Source organism: Rhipicephalus sanguineus, chromosome 4, assembly GCF_013339695.2.
Source record: "Rhipicephalus sanguineus isolate Rsan-2018 chromosome 4, BIME_Rsan_1.4, whole genome shotgun sequence".
Lineage (NCBI taxonomy): Eukaryota > Metazoa > Arthropoda > Arachnida > Ixodida > Ixodidae > Rhipicephalus > Rhipicephalus sanguineus.
In genome coordinates, this window is record NC_051179.1 from 87,019,864 (window position 1) to 87,032,379 (window position 12,516).

Here is a 12,516-nt window from a genome sequence, read left to right on the forward strand (position 1 = left end):
GTTTATTAGAAGATTGCAGCAGCTGAAGCGATCAGCGGTCCAAGCCGAGCAAGCGCGAGCACCAACAACAACCGTCTTCGTCTTCTTCTTTCGCTGGCGTTCTTGTCTGCGCCCTACCATGTTACAAATCACTCCCCCGCGGAAAAGGAGCCATCCTGGCGACCTAAGGAACAGGTACAACTGGTGGGTCATAGTGCGGCTTCAGTCGATCGACGTGAACAGTCTCGCGGCCGCGACGACGGCGGTTCGTAGATGATTGAACAGGCTCAATAATATAGTTGACTGGGGATGTTTGACGTAGGACGCGGTAGGGGCCTTCGTACTTAGGCAGTAGCTTTGTGGAAAGGCCAGGAGCAGAGGAGGGAACGCGAAGCCACACCAACGTTCCAGGCGAATATGACGGAGTAGGCAGGTTTACGTCGTGACGGTCCTTCTGGCGCGCTTGGTCTTGGGCGGTTAAAGAACGCGCGAGTTGTCTGCATTCCTCGGCATAATTGGCGACTTCAGATAAAGTCGTGGATTCTGAAGCGTCCGGGCGGTACAGAAGAATGGTATCCATAAACGAGGAAGGTTCACGGCCGTAAAGAAGGAAGAATGGAGAGAATCCTGTCGTAGACTGAGTGGCGCTATTGTAGGCGTACGTAACAAAGGGTAGTATGCGGTCCCAGTTGGTGTGGTCAGCGGACACGTACATGGACAGCATGTCGCCCAGTGTGCGGTTAAAGCGCTCAGTCATTCCGTTGGTTTGGGGATGGTACGCGCTGGTTGTCCGATGCACAACGTTGCATTCACGAAGGAGGGCTTGCACGGCTTCAGAAAGGAACGTACGTCCGCGGTCGCTGAGTAGCTCGTGAGGTGCGCCGTGGCGAAGAACGAGTTTTTGAAGAATGAATAAGCCGACTTCACGTGATGTGGCCTCTGGCAGCGCTGCAGTTTCAGCATAGCGTGTCAGGTGATCAATAGCGACAATCACCCAGCGGTTCCCGTCAGGTGTGTAGGGAAGGGGGCCATACAGGTCTATGCCGATGCGATCAAAGGGCCGGGAGGGACAAGGCAACGGCTGTAGTGGTCCAGTGACTGTGTGCGCTGGGCTCTTCCGGCGTTGACACTTGGAGCACGAGCGTACGTACTGTCGGACAAAGCGGTACATTCCACGCCAGTAGTACCGCAGCCGGAGGCGTGCATACGTTTTTATTACGCCGGCGTGGCCGCACTGGGGATCCGCGTGAAAGGAGGCGCAGATATCGGCCCGTAGCTGGCGAGGAATCACCAGCAGCCATTTGCGGCCCTCAGATAGGTAGTTGCGGCGGTACAGGAGCCCGTCGCGTACGGTGAAATGTCGAGCTGTGCGTCGCAGCGAACGAGTGGCGGTAGGTGGTGATGGCCGAGACAGGAACTCCATGATAGACTATCCAAGGGTCCTGGCGCTGCTCAGATGGCATGTCAGCGTATGTAAGTGACGCAGAATCGTAGCTGGAAACAGACGCAGTTCCGTATTCATGGGGAAGAGGAGAGCGGGAAAGAGCGTCGGCATCTGAATGTCGGCGGCCTGACCTGTAGACGACACGGATGTCGTAGTCTTGGAGACGTAACGCCCAACGAGCTAGACGACCAGATGGGTCTTTGAGTGACGATAACCAGCAGAGGGCATGGTGATCAGTCACAACATCAAATGGGCGGCCATATACGTAAGGTCGAAATTTCGTGATTGCCCACACGATGGCTAGACATTCCTTTTCTGTGACCGAATAATTCTCTTCAGCTCTGGTGAGAGTGCGGCTGGCGTAAGAAACGACGTACTCGTCGAAGCCAGATTTGCGTTGAGCAAGAATAGCGCCAAGGCCGACTCCACTGGCATCCGTGTGGATTTCGGTAGGGGCATCTGGGTCAAAGTGACGAAGAATCGGTGGTGATGTCAGTAGATGACGTAATTTCGCGAATGCGTCGTCGCAAGCGGAAGACCATGCTGTGACACCTTGGCTGTCAGCAAGGAGGCGTGTTAAAGGAGCCATTATGGAGGCGAAATTACGGACGAATCGCCGAAAATACGAGCATAGGCCTATGAAGCTCCGGAGTTCTTTCAGTGTTGACGGCTTGGGAAACTCGGCGACGGCGCGGAGCTTCGCGGGGTCGGGTAGAACACCGTACTTGCTGACAACATGCCCCAAGATGGTGAGCTTCCGGGCGGCAAAATGGCACTTTTTCAAATTCAGTTGGAGCCCAGCATGTGTGAGGCATTCTAGGACACTTGCGAGGCGCAGAATATGGGTATCGAAGTCCTTTGAAAAAACGACGACGTCGTCCAGATAGCAAAGGCACGTCTGCCACTTGAGACCTCGAAGTGTGTTGTCCATAAGACGCTCGAAAGTGGCAGGGGCGTTGCAAAGGCCGAACGGCATCACGTTAAATTCGTACAAGCCGTCGGGAGTCACGAACGCAGTTTTGGGGCGATCAGCTTCATCCATAGGTACCTGCCAGTAACCCGATCGAAGATCCAGTGATGAAAAGAACTCTGCCCCTTGCAAACAGTCGAGAGCGTCGTCGATTCTGGGGAGCGGATAAACATCTTTGCGCGTGATCTTGTTAAGGCGCCTATAATCAACACAGAATCGGATGCTACCGTCCTTCTTTTTAACGAGCACCACAGGGGAGGCCCAAGGGCTGTGGGACGGCTGTATGACGCCACGATTAAGCATATCGGTCACCTGGTCGTCAATAACTCGGCGTTCAGCGTGAGAGACCCGGTACGGACGCTGGCGCAGGGGTGCATGGGTACCGGTGTCAATATGATGAACGATTGCAGATGTTCGGCCCAAAGTGGGTTGCTTGTAGTCGAAAGACGTCCGAAAGCGGTCGAGGAGCTTCAAAAGTTGGGTCCGTTGAGCAACAGGAAGTTCCGAATCAATTGATGGAAGGAAGACGTCCAGGGAGGATGCGTCGGCCGTGGTAACGGAATTGACACTGTCGACCTGGAGGCTTGTCGTGCGATCGGGCATTTGACTGGCGCAAACAAAATCAATGTCCTCAAGTCGGCCTATACATTCTCCGCGAAATAATGTGGCGGGGACCGAAAGCAGGTTCGTCACATAAATGGTTGCGCAAGAGTCGACGATCGTGAGAAGAGCAAAGGGAAGAATGAAGTTCTTGCGAGAGGCAAAGTCTGCTGATGGCGTGAACATGGCGCTAGAGAAGGGAGCATAGTCGCAGGAGATCGGCACAAGAACAGAAGACAAAGGTGGGATGTCCGTGTCCGCGGCGACGAGGACACGAGAAAAAGAAGACTTGCAAGAATCGACTTCTTCGGCGATCGCTGATAATTCTAGCTCGGCATGGGCACAGTCAACAACGGCATGATGTGTGGAAAGGAAGTCCCAGCCTAATATGACGTCGTGCGAGCACTGCGAAAAGACAACGAATTCGACCACATAGAGAACGTCCTGAATGAGTAGCCGAGCCGTGCACGTCATAGAAGGCTTTACGTGATCCGCGGTTGCCGTGCGCAGGGAGACGCCAGAAAGCGGAATAGTAATTTTTTTTAACTTGCGGCACATTGCTTCACTCAATACAGATACAGCAGCTCCAGTATCGACTAATGCTTGCATGGCAACACCATCAACGCACACAGAAATTTCGTTGGCAGGTAGAGAACGAGGCCTTGTAGAGTTCGACAGCGGCGCAGTTCTTGCCTCCGGAACTGCGATGGTCAGTTTTCCGTTTGAGCGGGTGGTGGTCGACGAACCATAGGTGAAAGCGAACGTCGCCGCGGGGAGGGCGATCGACGTGGGTTGAAGGCGCGGCGGTTCGATGAAAAGGTGTCTGAAGTAGCGTGTGGAGGCATTGACTGTGGTGGCTCTGGGCGGACGTAGCTGTAGCTGTCCTCGATGGTACCTGGACGGGGGACGCGCCGGCGACAGAACCGTTCAACATGGCCGGGTAGACAACAGTAGTAGCAGATTGGCCGGTTATCCGATGTGCGCCAAGGGTTATTGGAAGGCGTTGCAGGACGGCGATAAAGAGGAACGTGCAGGCCTGCCGGCGCCCGCGTTGCGTAAAATGCGTTTGTTTGGGGAGCAGTGTCCGCGATGGGCGGCAGCGCATGTGGCTGCCTTCTCGCGACGTCGGCGTAGGTGAGGGGCGCGGATACAGGCGGTGGCTGGTACGTGGGTGGTAGTGCCTCTGAGACTTGCTCTTCGATGGTTTGTCGCAGCGATGAAGTGAGCCCATGAGTATTGCCTGGGAGAAAGGGCGCAAGAGACAATTGGCGAGCCACTTCCTCTCGGATAAACTGCTGAATCTGCTGTGTCAGGACCGCCGGGTCCGAAGATATTGCGCCAACGGTCGCTGCTGACGTGCTGGTCATGTCCGAACTAGGACGTCGCGTGGAAATGCGCTGCTTTCGCAACTCATCGTAGCTCTGGCAGTGCTGAATGACGTCTGCGAATGTTTCAGGGTTTTTCGCCACAAGCATGTGGAACGCATCGTCCTCAATTCCCTTCAAGATGTGCTTGACTTTATCGGCTTCGGACATGACAGGGTTGAAGCGGCGGCAGAGGCCTACGACGTCCTCAATATACGAAGTGAAGCACTCGCCAGCCAGTTGGGCGCGATCACGCAAGCGCTGTTCTGCGCGGAGCTTGCGCACGGTTGGTCGGCCGAATACGTCCGCGAAGGTCGTTTTGAAAGAGGCCCAGTTGGAAATCTCAGCCTCGTGGTTGTTCAACTAGAGTTCCGCTACTCCTCTCAGGTAGAAGTGGACTCGGCCAAGTTTGTCGTTGTCATCCCACCTGTTGTTGACACTCACTCGTTCATAAGAAGAGAGCCAGTCCTCGACGTCTTGCTCATCGGTACCGCTGAAAATGACGGGGTCCCGCTCTCTTGGAACACCGGGACAGGATGGAGAACAGAACCAGCACCTCCACCACTTGATGGTATGCGTTTAACGTTGAGACAGTAACGCGTTTATTAGAAGATTGCAGCAGCTGAAGCGATCAGCGGTCCAAGCCGAGCAAGCGCGAGCACCAACAACAACCGTCTTCGTCTTCTTCTTTCGCTGGCGTTCTTGTCTGCGCCCTACCATGTTACAGTACACTGAATGCGTATCTAACGTTGTTTATGAAATTCCGTTGTCATGTGGCCGGTCGTATATTGGTCAAACCGGTCGTTGCTTTAACGGTTTGGCAGTGACGAGGGGGAATAAAAACAGTAAATAAATAAAGCCTTTCATTAGAAACATGGATGGGCATTTTTTATTTTTAGTGACTCTCCCGCCACCATCTTGAATTTCGGTCCGGGACTTAGCAGGAACCCCCCTCCAAATCTGGTCGGATTATCCTTCACTGCAGGGGGAGGGGCGCTTGCTCAGCATTTTATGGTATTTATTGGCTGGGCGTTAAGGTGCAGTTGTTTAGTGCATACCACTTAATTGGGGCATACTATTTTCTCTCCTGTACCTGCACACGGGCACTAATGTCATGCGCACAGACATTCGAGTCTCAAATTGCGATGCCCTGATGGCAGTCGCCACCAATAGTTGCGTTCAAATATGGCCTCCACGGGGTTTTTCCTGCTGATATCGCTTTGGCACTTACAGCACACAAAAGCATGGCCCTTGAGATCGGCTTCCAGTAATGTGAAGTTGCCGGTGGGCATATGAATTTGTCGTAGCCATTGATACAATCCCATTTAATAACAGCTCTCTTCTCAGTCTTTTTCAAAGCTACAGCACACTCTCCTTTCAGGAATGCTGCTGATGTGATCGGGTGCTCTATTTAAAGGGGCTGTCATTAGATTGGATTCAAAGTTCTGACCCCTTGCAACTCAAATTAATGAGGTTTCACTATAATACAGTTACTGTTGACATGTTAATGGCCGTTCATGTTTTCTAATGGTCATATTGCATAGCATTATATAATTTTTTTTTTTTGAATTACACTCATCCGTTTGCTGTTGAGTGAAAAGCAGGGCAACGAAGTCTCTCATTTGCATTTGTGTTGCCGCTGGACTGATGTAAAGATTGGCCAGCTCGATGTCCATGTCTCTCCACTTGACTCACGCATTGCACGAGTCAAGTGCAAGGATTTGATTCGCACAATGCACGAGTCAAATCCAGCAGTGCAGTTGTCCCAGGCCACAGGTTCTAAAAAGATGATTGATACATGTGTCCACGTTCCTTGTGCGCACCAGTTGGTGGTATTTCTCCGCTACCGATACAGTGGGTAGTTGGTCGACATCAGTGTTGCACTACGTGCGCAAAGCTGAATGAGTGTTGCATCATGCACAGCTTAATGGCGACGTGTTTTGCAGGTGTGCTGGCAATGGTGGAACTGTGCCGTGACCTAAGACTACTTGACCTCAGTGGCTGCGAGCTCGTGTCGACTCCGGCCATGGAATCATCTGCAGCCATCGTTGCCGAGCGGCCACACGTCCTGACCGTGATTGTCGGAGGTTAGTCCGAGCCTGCATTGCTCTTGGCTGCCTAACAACCAGTCGTGTACATGTTACCAGCAAAAAGTTACAAGTAGAGCGGTGCGAATAGCAAAATTTCGAGTGCGAAGCGAATTCGAATATTGAAGTGTGAGTGCGAATCGAATCAAATATTTTTCGAATATTTCTCGAATATTTCTAGAATATTTTTCGAATACTTCGAAGCGAAATTGCAGAAAAAAAAAGTTAGAAAGGATTCCTAAGCATATTCTTGTGAGATAGCAACATGAAAGTGTTTCTTTTCGTTAGGTTGATGAAGCACTGGCGGGGTGGTGTTTCATAGTTGTCTTATCAAGAATGAGGCAATGTAGAGGCCGAATTCTACTTATGTACATGATTTGGTGCAAGCAAAGTGTTGCCGACAGCACTTTGCACGTGATAGGCAAAGATGTCATTTCCTCAGCCTCTCCTCCTCTTTCAACTTCTGTGGAAGCCCAAGTGATGTGGCGGACAAGGGTGTGCTCCCTTCAAGTCCAGAGTTCCAAATCTGCCTCGTAGACGTCGATATATAAGAACGTCTGAAATTTTGGATGCTAAAAAGCTTCGGCTTCCGATTTTTCAGACTTCCTGCCCAAGTTCCAGGTCCAAAACAGCATTAATTGAGCCCTCACCTCTTCCACATCTTTCATCTCCATGTTGGAACCAGCGTTTTCTTGAGTTAATACATTTGCAACCGTAGCAGAGCTTGAAAGGCAGCTTTGCCGCAATGCCAGGGTGTGTTGAGGTGAAGCATGTTGAAAATCTAGGAACCTTTTCCAATCGGACGTTGACTGTGTTTTGGCGAAGTTCGACCGTAACGGAGCTTGAAAGGCAGCTTTGCCGCAATATGAGAGTGTAATGAGGTGAAGCATATTGATAATCTGAAAGGGTCACTTTCAATCGGACGTTGACTGTATTTGTTTTTGGGTAGTTCGAATAGTAAAATTCCAGTGCGAATCAAATTGAATAGCAAACCCTATTCGAAAAATATTCGAAATTTCGAATATTCACACACCCCTAGTTACTAGTGTTACAGTCAGAGCAAGGGCAGTTACAAGTGTTAGAGTTAGGCGCATGGCATAGTCTTAAAGACAGTAGAACCTCGTTGATACGTGCTTTAGAAGATAACGCCAGGCGTAATGGCAACCGAAGGTGAAGTCCCCAAGCGCGCATCGTCTCTTTTTACACCTGATAGCCAGAAATCTTGCAGAACAAATTTGTCCTGGCAAATTCTGGCGACCTGCGGGTAAGCAGAACTGTCCAGCCAGAGAAAAACGAACACCAACTGGAAGTGTGCCGCGCGATGGGCGGAGAAACCCGATGATAAACGCACTCTGGGAGAAAAAGTGCGGAGGAAATGACGTCTTATAGGTTATATTCACAGGGCACAATGGCGGCGTTGCTATGGTTACGTGGTGCGTGGCGTGTTGTGTAGCGGCAGCGGCATGTGCGTCTTGCACGTTTTCGTACATCTCATACCGAACCGTGGTGGACTGGAGGAACGACAGCATCCATTCTTCGTGCCGCATTGTAGTTCCAAGTGTTCTCCCGGCTGTTGTAGTCATGGTGTCTGAACAAAAGTGTCTGGAGCGAGTGCATAGCAAAGTACCGTGCTGTGGACAAAGCATTTGCAGTGCTCAGCGACATTGTGTTAAGTGCTACAGAAAAGACATATTTTTTTAAAGACGTTTGAATATTTCGACGCCCAGCGTTGGCCGCCTGTCTTCAGGACAGTGCGTGGTTGCAGAGAGCTGAAGCAATGGCTGAGGGGCGATCGAGCAATTAGGAGAAGACATGGAGAGGACGCTCAAGTAATTCGGAGAAGACACGGAGGGGACAACTGAGCATAGCAGAGACAGCACGGAGGGAGGAAATTAGGCACTGCGGGGAAGGCGCCATTGCCGAGCGGCGGCAGTCTGCCACTTAGCGCTTCACAAGTACACGAGAGGGCTTTTTTTGCACACCTGAATGAGTTTCCGGCTGCAGAACGTATCATACGACTGTAGTTTTCTGCGCTGTGGAAGTTGCTGCCAAATAATCCCATTTACGAGAACATATTAACCGGAACATATTACACATAGCTCTATTGGGTTATGTTTAGTTTTCGTGATTGCGAGAGTAGGAGCTGGGAAATCGTAGTAAGCGGGAATGCATCAACGAGGTTCTACTGGATAGCATGGATTCGACAGAGGACAAAGAAAGAACACTGAAGCACAGGACAAGCAGTTCGTAGTAGCGCTTGTCCTGTGTTGAATCCGCACTGTCCACTATTTAAAACTATGAACCAACTAGCCCAGCAACAAATCTTGTTCAGTAGCAGGGAAGTAGCATGTTATGGTTACTGTTAATCAAGTAATGTCATTCTTACATTGCTGTAATGACAGTACAGTCGAAACCCACCATAACGAAATCCCGAGGTAACGAAATTCTCACCGCAACGAAATATTTTCGGCGCACCGGCGAACGCCCATAGGAGTCAATGCATTTCGTAACTCGCGACTACGAAAGATATATTCATACCGTAGTCCCTCATTAACGAAATTTTTGAAACACGAGTGCGCAAATGATCTACAGTAAAACCTCGTTAATTCGAAGGCCTCGGGACCGAGAAAAATATCCCAATTAAGCGGGATTCCCAATTATCCGAAACAACGCGAAATCAAAGAAATCAGCCAGAAAACGTGATGTACAGAAGTCACACCTTTATTGTGGCAAGTCAGCCTACTTGGAGAAAAATTCCTCCATGCGTGACTGACGCGTTCGGTAGTTCCCAGCACTGAAAGTCATATTTTCCAGCCTGTCAATGAGGCGCAGCATCTCAGCCTCGCCGCCGTTGCACTCGACGAAGCTGCGCACAACACTCAAGGCATCGATGACATCCGCCAAAGGGGGTGCTCGGGAGGGCTCGTCATCGCTGTCAACATTAGAGGCCGAATCGGTCGATCTCGCAGCTATCTCGCTGTCGATGTCGGCGTAACACGTCTGCACTGTGCACTCGACATTTGCGTACTCTGAGAATCCGATTGGAGTGCACTCCTCGTCCGCGTGCAAAGCCTCACATCGAGCACAGAGAGTCTCCCCTTCTTCATCAAACGGGCAAGTGACAGCGGTGACAGCAAACTCAGCGGAGGTTGCCTCTTCTTTCACAAAACCGGCGTGCTCAAAACACCGTCGAATAACGGTGGCCTCCACCTGCCTCCATGAAGACACTCAAGCGGAGACAGGAGACAAATGGAGCAGTCGCACCGAATCGCACAATGCTCGCCAGCCGACATCCAAATGGCACAAAGACTCCACAAAACATTCACTTCGCTAGAGTGGCTAACATCGCTGTTGAGATGATGATGATCATGATCGCAACCGCACGCATCGCCGCCTGGCAATTGCTAAAACATGGCGTCTACGACGTATTTCCGGTAAAAAAAAAACATGGCCTTCGAGATCCGTACATCAAAAAAAAAAAATGCATGTTTTAGTTACAGCCTCCAAGATTCGCAACACCCTTTGCATATCTTGGAAGTCGCGGCCAAGTGTGCCAATTAACCGGGAAGTCGCAGAATGGCCGCACCAATTATCCGGTTAAATTTAAATGTAAAAATTTGGGACCGCGCAAATAATACAAATTATCCGGGATTCCCAGTTAACCGAGTACAAATTACCGAGGTTTTACTGTACTCTCGCAACATTAACTACATACGAAAACTGCTGAAATGCATTCATGCTACACTTAAATTGTGCAAAACTATCGCTACGGTGCACTTGAGAAGCAGCCGCCATCATTGTTTACAAAAAACATAAAGCTGGCGACAATGATGATGATGATGGCTTGCCGAAACACCTGCTCATTATCGCGTACTACGTAGCGAAATCCACATTCCTCATGGAATTTTGTTCGTTGGCTTGGCTCTGTGCTTGGCTTTGTCGGCTTTGCGCGCACATGGTCGCGTGTGTGGAGCCATTTGTGGAGCGTTTGCTTGGTCGCTTAGTGCAACGTGAACTGTGTGTTGCGATAGCTTCGTCCGATTTCGCTGCCTGCGAAGTTGCCGCCTCCAACGAAAAAGTGGAAGTTCATCACACTGGAAGATAAGGTTGCAATCATCAGTGAGGTGGAAAAGGGCAGGAAAAAAATAGACATCGCCGAAGAATTCGGCGTTGCGTTCAGCTCGCTGTCCACGATTCTGCGCTGATCCAGCGGTGCCGGAAGAAGGTTCGCCTGTAGGCGCACTTGATGACTGTACTGGTGACAACGCAGTGCCACCGTCACTGACCAGTGCATGCGGCGAACTTTGTGCCGTGGCAAACGAGATTCCCGATCGAGAGGCATGAAATTGCTGCATGGTAGGGCCCGCCAAAGCAAACTTACTGACTTTTGGAAATAAAATGTGTTTTTTGGAAACTACATGTCTTTTCTGCCGCATTCTCGCGCCAACGAAATTCCCGCAAGAGCGAAATTTTGTGCTTTCCCCGCCGATTTCGTTATTGCGGGTTTAAACTGTAATTAAGATGTCGCAAACGCAGACGATATACAGTCAGACCCACTTATGATAATGTTCAAGTGTTATTAAAATTTTGTCATCCTGACCAGCTTCTGCAGAAAAAAAAAAACATGAAAAGGGGGAGGGTCAGATCTGTTACCGTGTGCTGTGGGACAAATTAAATAAAAATGTTTTCCACAGGAAAGTAAAGTTAAACCTGCCTATAACGGATTTCCATACAACGAATTCCTCTATATTACGAAGTTTTTATAATCTACTCCATAGAAGCACATGTATTTGCGACTTCTATGTTAGAAAGTGGCAGCGGGAAACACCCTTGATATAAAGAATTTTTGCCACCGACAATCTAAGGATTTTGCCCCGAATTTTGTCATTTTGGCACGAGCAGGAGCCGCATGCATCTTCTGCGTTTGCCCCGCAGACGACTGAGCGCGAAGCCCCGGCGATCGTGAGGCAAGAGCTCGTTTGTGCGTGCAGGTGTGCACGAGGCAGGCATGCAAGGCCTGCGCTCCTCGAGCCAGCATTCTTGACGCCGCATGCATGCCGTTCCCCCTTCCCTTCAAACCTCATCCAGCCGCTCGCAGGTGCCACCATGCTAACCGCGCCGGCTTTCTTTTTAAAAAAATCGGCTTTTGCGTTGGCAGCACCACTCTTCTGTTGTTGCAGTAGTCTCTGAACTGCACTTCATTAACGTGACACTAGGTGATGCCACTAAAAAAAAATCCTTGCTCCGTGGCATTACGCTTTGAGTTCGCACCGCATATGTGGGGTCGTGCCACATAATGGAGTTCGCTCTTCGTTTTCGACGCCGTGCGCGCATGCATGGTTTCACTGTGCACGCACAGGGAGCTCCCCTGACGACGTGCAACTTTGCGGTTTTTTTTAATGCAGAGAATTGTGTCGTCACTATCGAGGACATGTCAGATTAGGCGCTGGTGGAAACTGTCCGCAACCACGGTGACAACGACGAACCTTCGGAGATCTACTCGTCACTGTCGTCACGCACTCTGCCGCCTTGCGCCGTGCCGTGGCCTCCGATATTGGCTCCGGCGAAGCACCGTCGCGTTGCTGGAGCCAGTCTCGGAGGCCACGGCTGGACGATGACGGAGCAGCGTTGTATTGATGTCCTACGAACGTTCAGTATTTCCATCCCTCACGAACAAGCAATAGAGCAAAAAAATCTGCAGTTGTTCCGTGTACGAATACAACCGATGAGCGAAGCTCCTTAGAAATGGGACGCAAACGATTATGTGCCTGATCTCGCTGTTGGCTTTCATGAAGGCGGTAGGGTGGGGAGAGCGTCTGCTGCGCTCGGTGGCGGGAACGACTGAGTGAGTGAGTGGGCGGCGTGCACAGCGCAGGGAAAGGGAGACAGGTGGGAAAGTGGTGCGAGCAGTGATGAGGCGGGGAGCTTCAACAGTGGCGAGCAGCATTTCATTGTCTTTTTGCACCGGGTGGGGAGACCGTCTGCTACTACCTTCAACAAAGCACCCGTAGTGCGCTAGAATGATGGTTGTCATTTCACAATCCGCGATAAAGGTGGTGAAAGTGAAGACGA

General features: G+C 50.7%; 1 protein-coding gene across 9 annotated transcripts in view; it reads left to right on the forward strand.

The window, feature by feature from the left end:
* The window catches only part of LOC119390374 (putative RNA-binding protein EEED8.10), a 77,809-nt gene that overhangs the window by 36,906 nt on the left and 28,387 nt on the right, over positions 1-12,516 (forward strand). For all 9 annotated transcript variants that reach the window (XM_049414758.1, XM_049414759.1, XM_049414761.1 and 6 more), the window contains exon 15: positions 6,304-6,444. In XM_049414758.1, the coding sequence (XP_049270715.1) occupies positions 6,304-6,444 (141 nt within the window). The remainder of the gene's footprint in view (positions 1-6,303; positions 6,445-12,516) is intronic.